We start from the raw sequence: 23,319 nt of genomic DNA, 5'->3' as shown, positions 1-23,319 counted from the left end.
TATTGAGGACATCTGTGTGCAGACATTTCAGTTACTAAACATCTGCATAAAATTTGTATTTCTGTCATATTTCAAAACTTAATAAGGATTTGCTTGCAGACCAAGAGCCCAAGTGAGGATCAGGACAGTCCTTCTGCAGGATGCCATGATTATGGAATCACATGGACAGATGCCTTGACAGTTCCACAACTTGTATTGTCACTTGATCAGCATATTTACTTACATATTTGTACATACTTATTTTTATAAGCCTCTGTCCCATTTAATGTATGGCTCCTGGATTATAAACTGAACAGGTCTACGTATCATTGGAGAGGTCTCGCTTTAGAGATAGGAACATCGCAGGAATTCCACCAGGACACGTCCCTTTACATGTCCCTCCATTTTATGTCCCCATCGCTAGTATTAACGTGTCAATGACAACTCCGCTACGAACCAGAGTTTGCCGTATGTAAAAATAGATTTCAATCCTTCTTAACCCTAACCTTCATTACTTAATCTTTTATCATTTCTAAACTATACTCAACTGAGACATTTTAACCATAAACTTTACACACATTCACAAAAGAGACTGATGATAAAAAAACAGATCTATAGAAAAATAAATAAAAAAAAGTGTTTAATGAACAGAATAGTAACAGATGAAACAGGTTTATAAAGAGATATTAAAGAAAGTGTTACAGAATGTGAGGAGAGACACTTTGTACAGAGAAACATAAAATAGCAGGAGAACCATAAATAGATGGAATTACAGAACAGCATCGGAATCATTAGTACACAGCTTACAGAAAAGAGAATACGAGACGAAATGCGTTTATATAGAGAAATATAGAAAAATAATGGAGAAAAAACAGGAGAATGGGATTCTAAAGAAAATTAGTGAACAGTTTATAGAGAATATGAGAGAAAATGTGTTTATATAGAGAAATACAGAAACATAATGGAGAATAACCAGGAAAACGGGATTCTAACGAGAATTAGTGAACAGTTTATAGAAAATATGAGAGGAAATGCGTTTATATAGATATATATAGATATATATAGAGAGAGAAATACAGAAAAATAATGGAGAATAACCAGGAAAACGGGATTCTAAAGAGAATTAGTGAACAGTTTATAGAAAATATGAGAGGAAATGTGTTTATATAGAGAAATACAGAAAAATAATGGAGAATAACAGGAAAACGGGATTCTAAAGAGAATTATTGAACAGTTTATAGAGAATATGAGAGGAAATGCGTTTATATAGATATATATAGAGAGAGAAATACAGAAAAATAATGGAGAATAACCAGGAAAACGGGATTCTAAAGAGAATTAGTGAACAGTTTATAGAAAATATGAGAGGAAATGCGTTTATATAGAGAAATACAGAATAATAATGAAGAATAACCAGGAAAACGGGATTCTAACAAGAATTAGTGAAGAGTTTATGAGAGAAATTGCAGTTATATAGAAATACGGAAAAATAATGGAGAATTACCAGGAAAATGGGATTCTAAAGAGAATTATTGAACGGTTTATAGAGAATATGAGAGGAAATGCATTTATATAGTGAAATACAGAATAATAATGGAGAATAACAGGAAAACGGGATTTTAAAGAGAATTAGTGAACAGTTTATAGAGAATATGAGAAGAAATGCATTTATATAGAGAAATACAGAAAAATAATGGAGAATAAGAGGAAAACAGGATTCTAAAGAGAATTAGTGAACAGTTTATAGAGAATATGAGAGAAAATGTCTTTATAAAGAGAAATACAGAATAAAGTGGATTGACGGAAATGGAGAACAGCCGAAGTGAAGAAAACAGTAACATAGGAAGGGTAAGCAAAAGCCAGTGTTATGGAATTAATGAAATGTTACAGAACAGGGGTAGATCTCAGCGCAGTGCCACCCCTAGCCTTTCTAGCGCCCCCTCTCATTTGCTCACATAGGAAACTCAGAGTGGAGCCCTTTGGCAGCTCTGTAGCCTAGGTAGCCACCAAGTTAGCATACAAAATAGGCTGGCTGGCATTGTCTGAGGGCATTAACTGTGAGCATACCTGTGTTAGTGCCATTAACAAGGAGTAGACACTTACTGGTGGCATTAACTTCGAGCAGACACTCACAGGTGGCATTAACTGGGAGCATAAAAGTGTTAGGGGCATTAACAAGGAGCAGACACTAGCTCGTGGCACTAACTTGGAGCAGACACTCCCTGGGGGCATTTACTTAGAGCAGACATTTACTGGTGACATTAACTAAGAGCATATACACACACTAGTGACATGGAGCAGACATGCACTAGTGGCGTTAACTCGGAGCATACTCCTGCTAGTGGCATTCATTTGGAGCAGACACACACTAGTGGCATTAATTTGGAGCAGACACTCCCTGGTGGCATTTACTGGGAGCAAACACTCCCTGGTGGCATTTACTTGGAGCAGACACACACTAGTGGCATTAATTTGGAGCAGACACTCCCTGGTGGCATTTACTTAGAGCAGACACACACTAGTGGCATTAATTTGGGGCAGATATGCGCTGGTGGCATTTACTTAGAGCAGACACACACTAGTGGCATTAATTTGGGGCAGATACGCGCTGGTGGCATTTACTTGGAGCATATACTCACTGGGATTATCCAGAGGATACCTAGAGTCACCAACTGGGCATCTTCTGTGTGGTGCAGGCCCGCTAGAGAGCGTACTGTATCTTTACAAATATAAAATCTGCTTGGGAATGCAGACATCCCAACTCTCCCGGAATTCATGCATTTTCTCCCGCATTTTCATAGGGGTCCCTGACGCCCACAAACCCTAAGAGACATCCCGGAAATTGATTGGTTTTGAGAGCGAGAAAGAGTTCGATTATGACTATTAAATTCTTTCTCACGCTCGCTCTCAAAAATAATTCCCAATTGGTCGCTCTCCCGATGTCTTCAGAACCCGTCTACCACAGTGGCCGACCAGGGCACAGGTACCGGGGGCAGTTAAGTGATTTTTTTTCAGGTTTGTATGTCTGGGAATGAAAAGGCTGAGAAATCACAAGCATTTTAACCTTGAATTTTCGTGAAATACTTTATATGTACGCAAACTTCAGTAGTGTCAGCCTTTATAACCCGCGGATTTTACGGTATGGACTTCCTGCTAAGAGGGCCAAAGCCAAGATAGCTTAGTCAAACATATGTCACTTCTGTGCATTTTTAGAGTAATTGTGGCCCAGCGATTTTAAACTCAACAAAGGTATAGAAGGCTTGGCGTGTGTTGCGTGTAATGTGTGGTGCGTGTAACATGTGGTGCGTGTAGCGTGCGGTGTGTGTAATGTGCGGTGCATGTAGCATATGGTGCGTGTAGCGCGTGGTGCGTGTAACGTGCGGTGCGTGTAACGTGTGTTAACCCTTGTGACCTTTCATGATGCTCTGGAATGACCACTGGGTGTCACTGCAGACCTTCCTGTGGCTTTTGCTCTCTAGGAACCCAACCAGCAGAACGACGGCACACTCTGCAATGAAAACAGGAATTTAGTGTAAATGGTTGCACCTTGCGCCATTTGTACAGACGTCAAACAGGTTTAGTATCCATCTCACCTCTCCCCTCGTAGCCGATCACGGACGACATGTCCTCCTCGACCTGGAATCAACCTGGAATCTGTATGAAGAATGTGTCCTGAGAGTTCAGTAACTTAGACGGAAATAAGATCATGCACACACGGGGTGCCACGGATGGGGTGGGGGCAGACTTAGACAGCCAGTGGTCATTCAATGAAACCTCACGACATCTGATAGGTGTCTTAATGCGGATTCGGGACTTTTCTGTATTTTCAGCTAAATCAGGAAATTGCTCTGAGATGTAATGGGGACCCCGGCTGACAAATGTAAATGCTGAGGCTTTTACGCATTTTGTTCACGTTCGCCATGCATGACCTTGTTTATAGCTAAGGTTATGCTGAAGTAGTAGAGGGGAAGAGTAGAGTAGAGGGGAAGCCTCGTTACAGGGGCCGCACACTGCCCCAGGGGAGAGAATGAGCCCCCAGTGACCCAAGAAAACCTTGAACCCGTATGACGGACTAGCATTGCTGCCAATCCATTCCAAAACAATAGGAATTACTGCTCTAAACAAGCATATAGCATCTTGGGAAATATTGCCGCATTAGAAACAGGACCCGCCGGTATGTCAGCCCCACGTAGTCTGTAAAAACTTGAACCTTAATCATAATCTTAATCAGTCGCTGGTCTCGTCTTAGATTCAGGAGCCATATGTCTATACCATGCATGTTTAATTCCCTCACTGTATTAGCCTCTACCACTTCTGCTGGGAGGCTGCTCCACTAATCCACCACCCTCTCAGTAAAGTAAAACTTCCTTCCATTCCATCTCAGTTTCGGACCCTCTAGTGTTAGATTCCGGTCTCTTGTTGTAACTTTTCTCCTCCTTTGAAATAAATTCCCCTCCTATCTATTTGTTAAATCCCTTTATGTATTTAAATGTTTCTTTATGGTTTGTCTTTATCGGTTACACAGAAACACCCGGATTATCCCCAGTCACCGGTAGATGGCGTTAAGGCACTTGCTCTGCCCTCCAGTTTCTAAAGATCCTCGCCCTCCCTTATAAGAAAGCTTCAGCGAGGGGCTCAGGAATTAAAAGAAAATTAAAAAAAACAGCAATAAACGGGGAAAGGCCAAAGAAATCAAACCCAACATTACAGAGATTTTAGAGATTGATTGAGAAGGCAGACTGGGGATCCCTGCGGTTGGAGAAAGAGCCTGGGCTTTGGTTACTTACACCATTTGCTCCATCAACGACCACTCTGGGCCTGGATCCGGTTTCAGGGGCAGCAGCCGTGGGTATTCACGTAGGTCCCCTGCTGGCCCAACTCTTATACCATCCACAGCAGCCAATCCCAGGGGCCCGGGGCCTCTTATCTCAGCCCCCTGTGGGCTCAGGCTTTTTATAGAATGTGATTGACGGCAGCAGCTGGTCAGCCAGAGCCGTTCCACAACAATGACTGATGGGTGATAACAAGTGGGACACAAAACTAAGGGCTTCCACAAAAATGGAAACACGTGGCACAAAACAGAAGGCGACATGTTCCCCGACTAACTACACTTCAGCGATTATTCTCGCACAGGTGCTCAGAGTCTGACACGGGGCCGAAAGGGTTAATATCATGTAACAAAGAAAGAAAAAGAAACAATAAGCTTCTCCCAAAACAAAGAAAAGCAGTAAAACCCCCAAACTCCCTGTCCATCCCATCCCATCCAGCACACCAGTGGTTAAATCCGATGTGACAGCAACGTCCTTTCACCGACGCGTTTCACAGGTTATGACGCCAGCTTTTACCGGCATGCAGTGTACGGGGCTGTGGTGTGTGATGGCGCTATATAAAACAATAAATAATAATTATAAAAACTAATATAGAAGATGAAACGTCTGGATTTTACTAGAAAGCTTTTCTCTGACCTCTGTGAAGGTCAAAGGCTGCAAGGGAATATAAATATAACATGAATATATATATATACACGCACGCACACACACACACACACACGCTCGCACGCTCACACATGCACACACGCTCAAACACACGTGCATGCACACACGCGCTCGCATATGCACACACGCTCACACATGCACACACGAGCTTGCATACGCACACACGCACGCTTACACACACACACGATCGCACACGCACACAGTGTTTGCATCCTTCATTGTGTGATTCATGTGTGATCACATCATCTTTACATGAAAGGCTGACCTCATACTTTAAAGTGTAAGCTCCAGGGAGCAGGGCCCTCCTCACCTGCTGTTTCTTTACGTCATCTTGTTATGTTATATACTAATTGCTATGTCTTGTCTACCCTTTGTACGGCGCTGCGGAATATGGTGGCGCTATATAAAACAATACATAATAATTGTCAGTATTCATGTCTCATCCTCAATATCTTTTCACACCAATATGAACAATTCGGACTGCTTTATCTTAAGAGCCGCTGGCCACAGGAGGCCTCACGCTTATTATAGAGCGAGGGTGAGATGGCTATTAATAGCAGCCTTGCGGGCTACAGGCCAGAGGAAGACTTCTCCATGTAGGGGAAGGAATGCTCCAGTTACCATGATTCATGCTGCCGGGGCAGGCATTTCTTACTAGAAGCCGCTTCTGCACCCAAAAAGCCGAGCGAACAGTAAAACGTGTTTTCTCTGATACTAATAATATGATGACATCATTTGTCATCATTTATACACGTACTTATAGGGGCTAGAATACATATATATTAATATTACACACACAGATCTGCTTTACATGGTCAGAAAGCAAAAAAATCCCACACATGAAAAACCCCACACATGAAAAAACCACACACAAGCACTGTGAGATTTTTATTGCCAATATTTGTGAGAATTTAAATCAGCTTTAAGAACATACAGAAAATTACATTTTTATTTAAAGCTACTTTACCCTCATCCCAGCAGAGCTCTGCGTCATCCAATTAGAAGCCTTGCACCCCCGCAGAGCGCTGCGTCATACAATTAGGAGCCTCGCACCCCCGCAGAGCTCTGCGTCATCCAATTAGGAGCCTCGCACCCCCGCAGAGCGCTGCGTCATCCAATTAGGAGCCTCGCACCCCCGCAGAGCGCTGGAGGACAGCAGGCGCGGGGCCCCGCCCACTGTGAGCAGGAAGCAGGTGTGTCTTTACCCAGCAGCCGAATATTCTAAGTGCTGCTTAGAGCGTCAACTCTGAAAAATGGCTGAAATAGTGAAAACGTGCGCATGCGGTGCAGGTTAATGTCCCGTGTCGTTACTACATCAAACGTGACGCCCCAGGCTGAGCTGGCAGCGCAGTATATACATTCCGCCATGCGGAGCATGTCATGGGTCCCACAGAGTCCCCTGCAGCACAAGCCAATGGCAGGTTTCCTCCGGCGGGACCGCGTCTCTACCCGTACAGGCGGCCGTAGCAGGCTTGGCAGTAGGGCTTCCCATCGTGCTCCCGAAAAGTACCCTTGTTCAGCTGCCGCAGGCAGAAAGTGCAACTTAGGTGCTGAGGGTGAAACTTCCTTCCCATCGCGGTGACACAGCGACCTGTGATTGGTTGATCACACCCGGCGCAGAGTGAACCGCGCCGTGAATGGTAATGTGTTTCACAGAGAGGGAGACCATCGCTTTCAAAGAAGCTTCCATTGATGAATGGAGTGCGGCAGACCTGCAAAGGAACGGGACACGTTAGAGGCGAAGGCGGCTTCAGGGCTCGTCCCATCCTTCCCTTGTCTCACCGGCCTCTCGTTTCCGGTTAGTGGCCATTGTGCAGATATTAGATTCTACCATCTAAGTCCGGGGGTCAGCTCCGGCCCCACAAAGCAGTTTTTCAGACAAATTTAACTCCCTTTTAGTGTTTGCATTAAATTGAGTTATTTGCAATGGGCAGAACGGGAGCCAAAGACAAAAGTTACTGCCCCTTATGACAGGACACCATGTTACTGCCCCCTTATGTCAGGACACCAGCGTTATTGCCTCTTATGACAGGATACCAACATCACTGCCCCTTATGACAGGACACCATGTTACTGCCCTCTTATGACAGGACACCAGCGTTACTGCCCCCTTATGTCAGGACACCAGCGTTACTGCCCCCTTATGACAGGACACCAGCGTTGCTGCCCCCTTATGTCAGGACACGAAGCAAATATAAATACATATCTTGACATTAGGCAACTCGCAGAGAGAAAAGACTTAAGGTAAATGTCAGCGGGCTATTATAACCCTAAGAAGTCCATACAGTGCACCGTCTACAGTCAGCACCCGTTCCCCGACTAAACTGGGTCCAATACGGCCTCATTCCATTGGGCCAAACGCCCCGTGCAGGTTGCAGCAGAAACCTCAATCACTAACATGGCAGACAAAGCAGTGAGGATGCCACAAGCCCCCGAGGGCCGATATGTAGCTCTCCTTCACCGGCTCTGAGCAGCCGGCACAGACGGCACCGAACAGTCGGAAATAATCCTCGGAGCAGTACTGGACGCCATCCTTCTCGTGGAACCCTGCAGAAACCACAGCAAAGAATGCAAGGCACATCACTCAGGATAGCAGAGGTTAAGAAAGCGTTAACGCCGGCTTCTTTGGTGAGATACAGAACTTGTCCCGAGTGGCCCTCATATTTATGGAAGGTCTTGTGACAGAAAGCTGAATGGATTAAAGTTACTCGTTGAGGGTTGTTCATTGGGGGGGGGCACGTTACGGAACATTTCAGATGATTACATGCTGCTGGTGTTTTCTAAGCTGCATGACACATCAGGGACACTTCAATGAAAGCTTGAACCCCCATGAGGGCCACATCTATAGCATTTTGGCCCCCACACCAAGCTACATAGCTGAGACAGAGAAGGGTCAAGGCCAGTCATTGAGACACCAGGTAATGACGGGGCGGCTATGTCTGAATCATGGGTTAGCGTGTGCATAATATTGCCTCTGGATCAGGAGACGACTTCACACGTCTGGTCACTGGAGGCTGGGAGCGCGATCACTGAGTTAAGTCAGGACATTACGGAGAAAAAAGGCTACTCACCTTCTTCACCGATTTGTTTTTTGCAGATTCTGCAACAAAAATGCTCCGGATGCCACGTGCGGCCGAGCGCGGTCACCATATTCTACAAAAGATTCAAGCAGGAAGAGTTAAGCGGGAAGGAGATAACAAAGGTAGAGGAAGAGTGCAAGCAGAGGAAGAGTGCAACCATCTCCGTGTCCTCGCTACTTCTCTAAATACTTCACCATTACATGAGTCACTAGCGGGAGCCATGCATTCCCTACCACCCTGTATGACTACCCCGCACAGTGGGGTATGTATGGGGTCAATCTTCTCAGCCACCCTCCAGGACCTACCTCTAGCCAGGACTCTCATCGTACGCCCTCTGTTCAGAGCTCTGGGACAGAACTTCATGTCTGCCTTGGAAGACATGCAGCACTGTAGAGGAGGGTGGCGAAGGCTGTGCACAGGCTTCAGCAGTCCAAATGGGCCGGTTCCAAGGGTGATCAAAGATCTTCCCAGTCAGCCCATTCAATAAGAGGCGCACCAGGGAGCCCCCGGTAATGTTGCACAGGGCATGGTGCCCCCTAGATGGGCTTCTCCAGGATGCACAGCTTGACCTAGAGGTAAACAATCCTGAGAATGCCTCCTGTCCCAAATGATACAGCCAGTCTCCTAATCTCATGGCCTGCCATGATGAGATGACTCTAAGCCCTGTGGCCGGTGGTGAGAGGTATTCTACGTGCTGGTGCTACAGTGGCCTACATTGTGTTTGCATGACCAGCATTTCCATCAAATGAGATAAAGTGGGAAGACAGATAGAACTTGGAAACTGAGTGAGGGGAAGAAAAAGCAAAGAGAGGTTATTAACGGTGGGCAAAGAGGAGAGGCAAGAGCCGCGGCACAAAGAGGACACGTCGCTACCTGCAGGATGGGCAAGTCGCACATGGAGCACCTTGGGGCATGTAACGCAAAATAATCCCTCTCACAATATGGATGACCATCCTTCTCAAAGAAGTTTGTGCTTCCAATCATTGTGTGACAGTGGGCGCACACAAAGTGCTCCGGGTGCCACGCGTGTCCCAACGCGGTCACAACCTGTAACAAAACACGTTATTGGCAGCATTCATCCAGAGGTGACTACGATAGATAAAATAACGGAAATGAACACCAGCAAACATCCCCAAAGTGCATGCGTTCTCTGCGGCTTTCAGCTAATTATGTTGACTGAGAAGCTGCGGGAATAGCGTTAGCAGACTTCATGTGCCCCGCACCATATAAACTACCCAGATGTGTGCATGCGTGTGTAAATACAGATTACATGTATGTTACCTGTCCAGCTATGGGTCGGTGGCAGCTCTGACACAGACCTTTACTCTGTGTTTCAATGCCTTGCAGTTTCAAGCCGGACTGAAGTTTCACCATCATGGAGTCCAGGTCAGTTTTGGGAGAAGACGAGTCTTCTGAAGGCTTGGGGCAGGATATTCCCTCTCTACCCCTGGCGTCTGACACGTCCTCAGAAGTCTTCGGAGTGACTGCTTCCTGCGGGGCTCCTGCGTTGCATTGGACACCATGATGCTGCGGACCGGACGTGTCCTGCAGACCTTCAATTTCCCCTTGAGGGATTTTAGGATTAGATGCCATTTCAGCACGACTTGCAATTAGGTCTTGTGGAGCGAAAGAACCCTAAATTGGGAGAAAGTAGGGTTATGGCCTGATGATCACTAAAGGAATGATTCCCCATCCACCGTTAACGGGCAGTAACGATGTAAAGGCAGATGCCACGCTCATCACTATTAATCTTTTGAGTAGCAGAGGCTTAAGGGATTATTCCTTGAGGGATGCAAAAAAAACTATGTTCCGTGAAATATGGCAACCAAATAGTAAAAATAACAACGAAAACATGATTCTCATCGGCTCAGGAGAAAATTGCCACCTTTACAGAAAAGGAGAGGGGAACCGGACATGCGCCAGCTATAACATACATTTAGAAGCCACTCGGAGGCAAAAAACAGCACTGCAGGGTTATATTACTGTATACAGCGCTGGGGGTTATATTACTGTATACAGCGCTGGGGGTTATATTACTGTATACAGCACTGGGGGGTTATTACTGTATTCAGCACTGCAGGGTTAATACTGTATACAGCGATGGATATTATATTACTGTATACAACGCTGGGGGTTATATTACTGTATACAGTGCTGGGGGTTATATTACTGTATACAGTGCTGGGGGTTATATTTCTATTTAAAGCGCTGGGGGGTATATTACTATATACAGCGCTGGGGGTTATATTACTGTATACAGCACTGGAGGTTATATTACTGTATACAGTGCTGGGGGTTATATTACTGTATACAGTGCTGGGGGTTATATTACTGTATACAGTGCTGGGGGTTATATTACTGTATACAGCGCTGGGGGTTATATTACTGTATACAGCACTGGGGGTTATATTACTGTATATAGTGCTGGGGGTTATATTACTGTATACAGCGCTGGGGGGTTATATTACTGTATACAGCGCTGGGGGGTTATATTACTGTATGCAGCGCTTGGGGTTATATTACTGTATATAGCGCTGGGGAGTTATTACTGTATACAAAAGCAGTTTATAGAGAGGCTAAAACCGCATCTCCCTGCTGCCGTCAAAGATCGACCCCTAAGGATGATTCGGATGGCTAATGCCAGACGCTGTCCCCTCCGCCAGCATGACCCTCACACAGAGCAGGCAGGTAACAGCCCTACGTGCGAGGCCATATCACAGCACGTCACAGCGGCCTGGGGCCGGGGTAACCACACGACCAGGTTAAGCAGCGACTTCTTCTTTATCAGCGGATGTGAGAGGAACGCAAACGTCGTAATATGAGACAGCAGACATACTGCATAATCCTGCGTTAGACCTGTTGCCTAGGATGGCCATATTTTCCGGGAGACAGCACCGATGGGGTCACCCTACCGGGGCAACTGAACCCCTCCATACCGGGTTCATATTCTTGCTTCTGTGAATTTACTAGACTTGGGCGCTGGCCAACTCTTCGTGTTCGTCTTCGTGGGGGGGGGGATCTTTATATATATTCGTGTAAATTCTTCGTTTTTGTTTTTTGCCGTTTTTTTTTGTAGATGGGGTTAATACGGGGTTAATGCGGTACGGACTACGCAGCAGCTTTGTCGCCAGGATTTTAAATGTCCGTACGAGCAACTGTACTTCATTGGTTGATGGCAGACGAGCCCCTTGCTGGTGACCAATAGAATCGCTCTTATAGACTTTTAAAATCCTGGTGCCGCAACTTGGCCGGCAGAGACCACCGGTCTCCCTGCTCCAACAGTTTAAGGTCTGTACAAGCGACTTTATTGGTCGTTCATATGGACTTTTAACTGTTGGAGCAGGGAGACCAGTGCTCGCCCGGCACCTATGGATTTCCGCTTCTGTTAACCCCTGCGGTGCTGCGTAGATAAGGTAGGCTAGATGGGGAAGGGACCAGGGAGATTAGTACGTAAAGACGAACACGAAGATTCTTTGTGTTGTGTGTCTTTATCTTCGGCTACGTTTTGCCACCGCCATGTTTGTATGTTCGGTATTCGGGCTGAACAACGAAAATGCACCCTTCATGTTTGTTTTCATGTTCGCCGGAATAGTATTTAATATGAGCCGCGGATGACTCACATCACCCTCAGACCTTCTAATATCTGGGATTAACTCACCGTGTTCTGTTTGTGAAAGTCCGACAAGGACGCCATGAGCCGGTCCAGCTCCTGAGTGGCAGACGATGCAGATAAAGTCCTGAGGAAATGAGAATTACACTCATTTCACCAAAGGGCCACCAACAAACCCCCTTCATCCACCCTCCGCCCTTTGACTCTGATTAGGCCTCATCCATATGGCCCCTCTTACTCCAAGCATGACCCCTGTGGCCCCAATTACCTCCCCCATCACCCTGGTGCCCATAATGACTCATTTGTGTTCCCCACACATTGCGAGGGCCCTCCGTTCACAGACCTTCTGTTGTCATCTTTCTGAAACTCTGTTTTCTTCCCAGACGGAAATTGGGCCAAAATCTCATCTGCGGAGAAAAGGAAACAGTGAATGAAGAGAAAAGAGAATGAATGGCAAACCGGAGAGACAGGACAGGGCTGCGCATGTCCTCCACTGTCACGTGTACCAAGCGAGTCATAAAGAGCGCAAACGAGAAAAGACCGGGCTGCGCATGTCTCTCTCCCTGCTGACATGTTATGCAAAGCGAGTCATAGCTAGCAGCCAACCAAAGGGAGGACACGGGTGACGAGGCCGGGCTGCGCATGTCTCTTTTATTCATGGCGCTGCCAGTTTTTGATCATTGGATTTAATTTCAGGGAGTCTCCAGACCGCAGTCCTAAACCGTCTGGATCCTTACTGTAGTTGGGGCGCGCAGGCGACACGCACCAGAAGGAGTATTTGAGCCGGTGGGACAGTGTTTGGGTCTGGGACGGAATAGAAAGAGAAGACAAGCAGAGATACTCCATACCAGCGATGCTGAACTGCGTAGCATTGAGTTCATTGAGCAGACGATCCAACTCACACAGCCCTCCGCCGACCACGGGGGCCACAGGGGTTAAAGAAGATTTCTGTACCGTACTGTAAAGACAGAGCAAGAGACTGCAGGAGACTGCGCCAAACAGATGAGACCATAAGGTAAAGAAAGAGAAAGAGACTGCAGGAGACTGCGCCAAACAGATGAGACCATAAGGTAAAGAAAGAGACTGCGCCAGAGGCAGATGAGGCCATACGGTAAAGAAAAAGCAAGAGACTGCACTAGAGGCAGATGAGACCATACAGTAAAGACAGAGAAAAAGACTGCAGGAGACCGCGCCAGAGACAGATGAGACCATAAATTAGACAGAGAAAGAGACTGCAGGAGGCTGCGCCAGAGACAGATGAGACCATCCGGTAAAGACAAAGCAAGAGACTGCAGGATTTTGCATCAGAGACAGAGAGCGGATGATATCATACTGTAAAGATAGAGCAAAAGACCGCACCAGACACAGAGAGGAGAAGACATACTATAATGACAGCGCGAGAGGGCGGTGGAGGCTGCAGCCAGAGCACAGACTGGAGACAGTCACGTAATTGAGTATACAATCTGTGAGGAGCTAGAAGGAAGTCTAATGACCAAGTAACAGAGAGGGACTGTCTAAAGGCCATAGAGGCGCACTGAGAAGTATGAGACCTGTAGAGATGTTCTTTCCCTCCTGGAGGGTTTTCTGGATCTGGCGTCATGTTGGACATCGATGTCTGCAAAGTAACACAAAAAATGCGATCAGCGCGCGCCCAGGGATGCCGGACGAGCGGCACCGCGCCCACCCAATGTATTACCTTCGGGCCGTAGGCCGGAGGAGGTGGACGCGAGACAGCAGAGTCCGACTTGTTTGGAGCGTCCGTCAGTAACACAGGACATCGTGCAGGAGACGTGATCTGGAGATCAGCCAGGAGAGAATCTAAAAACACGCACACGAGATTCACCGGGACAGACATGGACATGGCTCATAACGGAGATTCTAACGTTACCGGACTCATTGACGGACAAATGTTTTAACTTAAAATAATAAGAAACGGTCTCCCAGGCTAGAGCGGCGACCAAATAATCATTCAATTCCCATTACAAAGGCCCAAAACAGTGTGTCACCATATACAAACACACACACACACACTGCACTGACACATATACATATATATCTTACATAAACATATATACGCATACACACTGCCCTAACACATACACACATATATACACACTGCGCTTACACATATATATCTTACATATAAATATATACACTGCCCTTGTACCTGTCCCCGGGCAGAGATAGACATTTTCGTGGGACTCTGGGTCGGGGTGTCTGGGGGCAGTTTGCACAAAGTGTTTCGTTGGGTGAGGGGGTTTTGGAGGTCTTTGTTGGGGATTGGTGTGCGGTTTAGCCGGGTCCTGGAGCGCGTCTGTGTCCTTTTTCTGATCCCATGGCCCAGTAATATTTTATAGGATGTTTTTAAGTTATAGCCGGACTGAATGTGGCTGCAGCTCCGGCCCTTCAAAGGGACAATCAGGTAACCCGGCTGGGGCTCTTAGTTGTCCAGCACAGCCCTGTTTGCCCAGATACCCATTGTATCCCCGTACTGGATCCATTCCTTGTGTCATCCCCGAGCTGATGGGGTTTGTGGTTGGGTTCTGTGTACTCCCTGAGCTGATGGGATTTGGGTTCTGTGTACTCCCCGAGCTGATGGGATTTGTGGTTGGGTTCTGTGTACTCCCTGAGCTGATGGGATTTGGGGTTGGGTTCTGTGTCCTCCCCGAGCTGATGGGGTTTGGGGTTGGGTTCCGTGTCCTCCCCGAGCTGATGGGATTTGGGGTTGGGTTCCGTGTCCTCCCCGAGCTGATGGCATTTGGGGTTGGGTTCTGTGTCCTCCCCGAGCTGATGGGGTATGGGGTTGGGTTCTGTGTAGTCCCTGAGCTGATGGGATTTGGGGTTGGGTTCTGTGTCCTCCCCGAGCTGATGGGGTTTGGGGTTGGGTTCTGTGTCCTCCCCGAGCTGATGGGGTTTGGGTTCTGTGTAGTCCCTGAGCTGATGGGATTTGGGGTGGGTTCCGTGTCCTCCCCGAGCTGATGGGGTTTGGGGTTGGGTTCTGTGTCCTCCCCGAGCTGATGGGATTTGGGGTTGGGTTCCGTGTCCTCCCCGAGCTGATGGGATTTGGGGTTGGGTTCTGTGTAGTCCCTGAGCTGATGGGATTTGGGGTTGGGTTCCGTGTCCTCCCCGAGCTGATGGGATTTGGGGTTGGGTTCTGTGTCCTCCCCGAGCTGATGGGGTTTGGGGTTGGGTTCCGTGTACTCCCCGAGCTGATGGGATTTGGGGTTGGGTTCTGTGTAGTCCCTGAGCTGATGGGATTTGGGGTTGGGTTCCGTGTCCTCCCCGAGCTGATGGCATTTGGGGTTGGGTTCTGTGTCCTCCCCGAGCTGATGGGGTATGGGGTTGGGTTCTGTGTAGTCCCTGAGCTGATGGGATTTGGGGTTGGGTTCTGTGTCCTCCCCGAGCTGATGGGGTTTGGGGTTGGGTTCTGTGTCCTCCCCGAGCTGATGGGGTTTGGGTTCTGTGTAGTCCCTGAGCTGATGGGATTTGGGGTGGGTTCCGTGTCCTCCCCGAGCTGATGGGGTTTGGGGTTGGGTTCTGTGTCCTCCCCGAGCTGATGGGATTTGGGGTTGGGTTCCGTGTCCTCCCCGAGCTGATGGGATTTGGGTTCTGTGTACTCCCCGAGCTGATGGGATTTGTGGTTGGGTTCTGTGTACTCCCTGAGCTGATGGGATTTGGGGTTGGGTTCTGTGTCCTCCCCGAGCTGATGGGGTTTGGGGTTGGGTTCCGTGTCCTCCCCGAGCTGATGGGATTTGGGGTTGGGTTCCGTGTCCTCCCCGAGCTGATGGCATTTGGGGTTGGGTTCTGTGTCCTCCCCGAGCTGATGGGGTATGGGGTTGGGTTCTGTGTAGTCCCTGAGCTGATGGGATTTGGGGTTGGGTTCTGTGTCCTCCCCGAGCTGATGGGGTTTGGGGTTGGGTTCTGTGTCCTCCCCGAGCTGATGGGGTTTGGGTTCTGTGTAGTCCCTGAGCTGATGGGATTTGGGGTGGGTTCCGTGTCCTCCCCGAGCTGATGGGGTTTGGGGTTGGGTTCTGTGTCCTCCCCGAGCTGATGGGATTTGGGGTTGGGTTCCGTGTCCTCCCCGAGCTGATGGGATTTGGGGTTGGGTTCTGTGTAGTCCCTGAGCTGATGGGATTTGGGGTTGGGTTCCGTGTCCTCCCCGAGCTGATGGGATTTGGGGTTGGGTTCTGTGTCCTCCCCGAGCTGATGGGGTTTGGGGTTGGGTTCCGTGTACTCCCCGAGCTGATGGGATTTGGGGTTGGGTTCTGTGTAGTCCCTGAGCTGATGGGATTTGGGGTTGGGTTCCGTGTCCTCCCCGAGCTGATGGCATTTGGGGTTGGGTTCTGTGTCCTCCCCGAGCTGATGGGGTATGGGGTTGGGTTCTGTGTAGTCCCTGAGCTGATGGGATTTGGGGTTGGGTTCTGTGTCCTCCCCGAGCTGATGGGGTTTGGGGTTGGGTTCTGTGTCCTCCCCGAGCTGATGGGGTTTGGGTTCTGTGTAGTCCCTGAGCTGATGGGATTTGGGGTGGGTTCCGTGTCCTCCCCGAGCTGATGGGGTTTGGGGTTGGGTTCTGTGTCCTCCCCGAGCTGATGGGATTTGGGGTTGGGTTCCGTGTCCTCCCCGAGCTGATGGGATTTGGGGTTGGGTTCTGTGTAGTCCCTGAGCTGATGGGATTTGGGGTTGGGTTCCGTGTCCTCCCCGAGCTGATGGGATTTGGGGTTGGGTTCTGTGTCCTCCCCGAGCTGATGGGGTTTGGGGTTGGGTTCCGTGTACTCCCCGAGCTGATGGGATTTGGGGCTGGGTTCTGTGTCCTCCCCGAGCTGATGGGATTTGGGGTTGGGTTCTGTGTCCTCCCCGAGCTGATGGGGTTTGGGGTTCTGGGTGTGTTGAGAGCATCTGATAAAGAAATGTTGATAGAATTGAGGATCTATATATAAGTTCTGTGTGTTTGTAATAAAGGTGGTTCTTGTTATGTGGCACGAATGGCGGTCGGACTGATCCGTGGATAGCAGGAGCTCCGTATGAGGGACTGACTCATTCAGTGATTCCTCAGCCCTCAAGCAGGGGTACCCAGCCTTGGGTGCGGTGATCCTGTAACACACACCCACACATACATAGTGCCCTTACACATATACATATACTGTATATATATCTTACATAAACACACATATATACACACTGCCCTTACACACACTCATACATATATACACACTGCCAATACACGCACACAGATATATACACACAGCCCTCACACACACAGACATATATATATATATATATATATATATATATATATATATATATTACATAAACACACATACAGTATTTCACAAAAGTGAGTCCACCCCTCACATTGTTGTGAATATTTTATTATATCTGTTCATGTGATAACACTGAAGAAATGACTCTCTGCTCCAATGTAACGCAGTGAGAGTACAGCCTGTATAACAGTAACTTTACTGCCCCCTCAACTATAACTCAACACACAGCCATTAACCCCTCAAATATAACCCAACACACAGCCATTAACCCCTCAAATATAACGCAACACACAGCCATTAACCCCTCAATATAACCCAACACACAGCCATTAACCCCTCAATATAACCCAACACACAGCCATTAACCCCTCAAATATAACTCAACATACAGCCATTAATGTCTAACACCTCGGCAACAAAAGTGAGTACACCCCTAAGTGGAAATGTCCTAATTGAGCCCAAAGTGTCAATATTTTGTGTGGCCACCATTATTTTTCAGCACTGCCTTAACCCTCTTGGGCATGGAGCTCACCAGAGCTTCACAGGTTGCCATCGGAGTCCTCTTCACTCCTCTATGACGACATCACGGAGCTTGCGCTCCCCCACCTTCCGTTTGAGGAAGCCACACAGATGCTCAATAGGGTTTTGGTCTGGAGACATGCTTGGCCGGTCCATCACCTTTACCCTCAGCTTCTTTAGCGAGGCAGTGGTCGTCTTGGAGGTGTGTTTGGGGTCGTTATGTTGGAATACTGCCCTGCGGCCAGAGTGGTATATAGGGGTATAAGCATTTCTGGAGGCAGAGTGCCATATAGGGGGTATAAGGCATTTCTGGAGGCAGAGTGGCATATAGGGGGTATAAGGCATATCAGGGAGGCAGAGTGGCAAGCCTGTGGTGGATGTGCATAACTGGGGGGGGGGGCAGGCTGGCAAATAGAAGGAAATAAAAACAAACATTTCTCAATCATAGCTTTTATTAAATATAAAAAAAATAGTTTACATGAATTAATAAAGAAATAAAAGTTTGTTACAAGAATATCATGAAGAATAATGTGATCTCTGTTTTGTTCCACAGAATAAAATGGAACTTTTTCAACTAAAAATGTTTGCAGTAGCAAAATCAAAGGAGGGAGGCTAACGTTAGCCTTTTTTAATTACAAAGAACCTCTGCTGCTCTTCCAATGATACTCAGCCAGCATTATGGTGAACACATGGCTGGCTGAGAATCATAGGAATTTTAGTTCACAGCTAGCATCTGCAGCTTTACTGTTGCTGCACTCAGTCAGCATCATGGAAGCAGTATGTCTGGCTGACCCTTATGGGAATTCAATTCAATGTGTTGGTTATTTTTAATATGCATGACTGTGCTGACAAAAATGAAGCGTGTTTTAATTGGAGATGCAAGCACAACATTTTAAAGTGCAATCGCTTGTATTGGTGAGTTCCACGAGATTTTTTATTTTTTTTTTAAAAAGTGTCCCTCTTTCACATTTTGAAATGTTGGGAGGTATGGGACGCGGTTCCAGTAATCCATGTCCTTAGTCTGCTTGTCTTCAGCAAACTGTTTGTGGGCTTTCTTGTGCATCATCACAGGGCGCCATGGCAACAGGGGCGCCTGCCCAGGACTTACCGTATAGTCCGGCGTATAAGACGACTGGGCGTATAAGACGACCCCCAACTTTTCCAGTTCAAATATAGAGTTTGGACTATACTCGCCGTATAAGACTACCCCTCTACCCAGCGTACAACAACCAGCCAATCACGGCAAGCGATGTACCTTACCGGTGATTGGCTGGTTGTTATACAGACATATACATACATACACTGCCCTTACACACACATATATATATATATATATCTACACATACTAACATACGCCTGTCAATACATACACATTTATACACTGCCCTCACCACACACCCCTGCCTTTACACACACACACGTATATACATATATATATATATATACAGACAGACACATGTATATATATATATATACACACACACAGACAGACACACATGTATATATATACACACAGACAGACACACATGTATATATATATATACACACACACATATGTGTGTGTGTATATATATATATATATATATATATATATATATATATACATACACACACACACACACATGTATATATATACACGTATATAAACATATTACAAACACACTGACCATCTCACACCAACATACATACACTGCACTCACACCCCTTTCTCCCCATCTCTTACCTTTCTCATCTTCTATCTTCTTTCTTCCATCCAGTCGTGGGAGCGCGAGGTCTGTCATGTCAGACCTCTGTTTACTGCTCCCTCATCAATTGATGCCGAGCGCCCGGACATGACGTCATCACCGTGATTAGGGAGCAGGGAAGCCGAGGTCTGAAGTGCCAGACCTCGAGCTCCCTAATGTCGGGCTAGTTGGAGGGAGGTCGTGCTCTCCCCAACCAGCCCTGCTGATCAGGGCTAGTTGGGGAGATCACGATCTTGCACCTACCTCGGCGTGGCCCTGGAAGATCGGCCCAGGGGAGGCGGCTTCTCCACTCGTCCCTCCCCTAGAGATTTGTGGCTTCGTGGGACTCTCCGGCTGGGTAAGTATTCGGTACTCGGTTAGTACCCGGCGTATAAGACGACCCCCGACTTTTAAGAAGATTTTCTGGGGTTAAAGTCGTCTTATACGCCGGAATATACGGTAAATTAAAACATCTTTTTTTTTTCTTTTACTTTATTTAAATCCTCTATGTTAAATAAAGTTTTTTTTTACTTTATTTAACATGGAGAATGTTAAATAAAGTTAAAACAACAAAAAAAACCCTGATGCTTTAATTTAAGTCCCGGGCAGGGGGGGGGAGGCAGTGAGAAGGGGCAGGGGGAGGGAAAGGCAGTGAGAAGGGGCAGGGGGGGGGAAGGCAGTGAGAAGGGGCAGAGGGGGGGGGGGAGGCAGTGAGAAGGGGCAGAGGTGGTAGATAGTGAGAAAGGGGAGTTTTGTGACAAGATTTTTTTCCTTTCCTTTTTTGGGATGGCGGGGGGCGCACCACAGGAGTAGTCCGCACAGGGCGCCAGAACACTTAAGGCCGGCTCTGTGCGGCGTATGATCTGAGCACTGACAGGCTGACGCTGAACATGTGCACTCAACTTCTTCGGTCGACGATGGCGAAGCCTGTTCTGAGTGGGGCCTGTCCTGTGAAACCGCTGTATGGTCTTGCCCACCGTGCTGCAGCTCAGTTTCGGGGTCTTGGCGATCTTCTTATAGCCTCGGCCATCTTTCTGTAGAGCAACAATTCTTTTTTCACATCCTCAGAGAGTTCTTTGACATGAGGCGCCATGTTGGACTTCCAGTGACCAGTATGTGAGAGCAATAACAGTGAACGTAACACACCAGCTCCCCATTCACACCTGAGACCTTGTAACACTAACGAGTCACATGACACCGGGGAGGGGAAATGGCTAATTGGGCCCAATTTGGACATTTCCACTTAGAGGTGTACTCACTTTTGTTGCCAAGGTGTTAGACATTAATGGCTGTGTGTTGAGTTATATCCAGCGGTGAACAGTTCCACATATTGCCAACCCCAGGTATTCACTAACCCGGGAGTCTGCACATCAGGGGCCGACATCAGGGGATCTTCCTGAGCCAGCCCTGTATAATGTATAGATAAATGAGAGGGGCCGGTCCCTGTATAATGTATAGTTAAATGAGCGTGCAGGCCCTGTACATTTTATACAAGGCCACCTCACTGACCTAAATATACATTACACAGGGCTGACTCATTGCCATAACTATACCAAAGAATGAGGGATTGCAATATGTCTGGCTTGGGGGAGAGAACAGCGAGAAAGGGGATGGGAGAGAAGAGAGAGAGGACGGGAAAGAAGAAGGAAAGAGGGAATGGGAGAGAGAGAGAGGGGATGAGGGAGAGAGAGTGAGAAAGACAGGAGAGAGAAAAGAGGGAGAGGGAATGGGAGAGAAGGGAGAGATAGAGGTTGGGAGAGAGAGAGACAGGGGAGATAAGAGAGCGAGCAGATGGGAGAAAGAGAGATGGGAAAAACACATTTAAACAGATAAAGGACAGGAGGGAATTTATTTCAAAGGATTAGAAAATTTACCACAGGAGACCAGAATCTAACACTAGAGCATCCAAGACTGAGATGGGATGTAAGTAAGTTTTACTTTACTGGGAGGGTGGTAGATAAGTGAAGCAGCCTCCCAGCAGAAGTGGTAGAGGGTAATACAGTGAGGGTATTAAACATGCATGGGATAGACATACGGCTCCTGAATCTAAGACGAGACCAACGACTGATTAAAGTTTTTACAGCAGGAGAAACGGGCGACTTGACGGGTCGAATGGGTCTGATCTGCCGGCGTGTTCTATGTATGTTTAACTACACATTGCAGGAGGCATCTCGCAGATTTCATTTGGAAAAGCAGTAAACCGACAGGCAAAAAGCATCCTACAGAACACCCGCCATGAACACATACACCGGAAACCGACCCACACAGTGCATGGCACCAACCCGCCAGACCCACTCGCTACACCCGTGCAGTAACCCCAGACGCTGCACATTATGAACATCTGAATGGAGGGTCCTCTGAAAGCCCTAACTTACCCAAATCCTCCATTTTGCGCAGACACACCACACCCTAATCCCCGGCGGTCGCGAGCTCGCAAGTCCTGCGCGTTACCGAAGTGTGCAGGTAAATGGAGGGGATGAACCGCAGGAGAGGATCAGCAGGGATAAGACTATGAGGGCCCCTGGGCCATCGGACAGGGTGAAGAAACGTGGGAAAGAGACGAGGACCAAGACGAAGAAATAAAAGAACGACTAGAAGAATGAAAGAGGGATATGATGAGAGGGCAGGGCTGGGAGGATGAGGAGGAGAGGCAGGGAGGGTTCCCTAACATCTCTTTATTTCCTTTTATGGGAAACAGACGTCTCCTATATTGGGGAAGATATAAACATCTGAAAGAGACAGAGGGAGGGTCTCCGCAGAATCTCACAAAATGTCGATCTAACCCCAATTTACCAGACCTGTCCGCCTGGGCCGGATTGGGCTGCAGCATTATTCACGTTGTTCTAAAACTATCCTACTCAACGGACCCTCGTCCCTCCATGGGGGTCTTTTGCTTCTGTCCCGTATCGAGAGATCTGTTTGTGTCCCAGTGCGTCTTTGTACACGCGTTGCCGTGTGTCTGTTTCTCTACTTCTCGTCTCTGGAAACAATTTTGGAGGAAGCCATTTCCTGTTTGAGGTTTATTCAAAAAAAAAAAAGCAAGGGATGCAGAGCCCGACGAGGGGGAGAGACGCTGCACGTGGGGGCATTTCTGGGGAGTGAAAGAATGAGTGTACGTAAGCACATGTATGTCAGGAATGTGGGAAAGAGACACCGGAGTCAAATATATATATATATATATATATATATATATATATATATATACACACACACACATACTGCCCCATATAGTGGGACTGCCCCATAAACACACTGGCAACATCAATACATACTGCCCCACAAACATTGTACCGATAGAGGCAACAACAATAAATACTGCTCCGCAAACATGTGGGAAGGTTTAGAGGATGTACCCTTTCGGAGTACTGAGAGCTGTTACAATTAACCCCTTGATGACAAAGCCTGTACATGTACGGGCTCAAAATGCATTGTTTTCAATGGATTTGGGGACCGCCCATTGTCCTTAAGGTGTTAAATCCTATAAAACCAGCCATAGGCGATGTAATGCCACGTTATGCAATAGTAAGACGTTTCCCCCGCCGGTACACAGGACATCAGGGTGGCATTCGACAGCCTGGGCTCTGTCAGCAGAAGCCAGCATCATTAGCTTCTCGGAATACCCTAACACTGCCGGAAAAAATATTACTTGCA

General features: G+C 47.5%; 1 protein-coding gene across 1 annotated transcript; it reads right to left on the bottom strand.

Moving 5' to 3' along the window:
• Nucleotides 1-6,919: 6,919 nt before the first annotated feature.
• LOC149271054 (transforming growth factor beta-1-induced transcript 1 protein-like) lies at nt 6,920-22,056 on the bottom strand. Its single transcript, XM_089507667.1, has 11 exons — nt 22,044-22,056; nt 13,861-13,982; nt 13,715-13,779; nt 13,013-13,122; nt 12,508-12,571; nt 12,213-12,291; nt 9,836-10,189; nt 9,428-9,601; nt 8,546-8,627; nt 7,873-8,021; nt 6,920-7,186 (listed from the first exon to the last, which is right to left on the bottom strand). Exons 1-11 carry the CDS (start codon nt 22,054-22,056, stop codon nt 6,920-6,922), a joined length of 1,479 nt encoding a protein of 492 aa, XP_089363793.1.
• Between the last annotated feature and the right edge of the window lie 1,263 nt (nt 22,057-23,319).

This window comes from Sceloporus occidentalis, unplaced genomic scaffold (genome assembly GCF_023333645.1).
Source record: "Sceloporus occidentalis isolate IW3139 unplaced genomic scaffold, rSceOcc1.0.p SCAF_579, whole genome shotgun sequence".
NCBI classification, from domain to species: domain Eukaryota; kingdom Metazoa; phylum Chordata; class Lepidosauria; order Squamata; family Phrynosomatidae; genus Sceloporus; species Sceloporus occidentalis.
The sequence above is the reverse complement of the archived record's forward strand: the minus strand, read 5'-3'. Positions and strand labels throughout refer to the sequence as shown.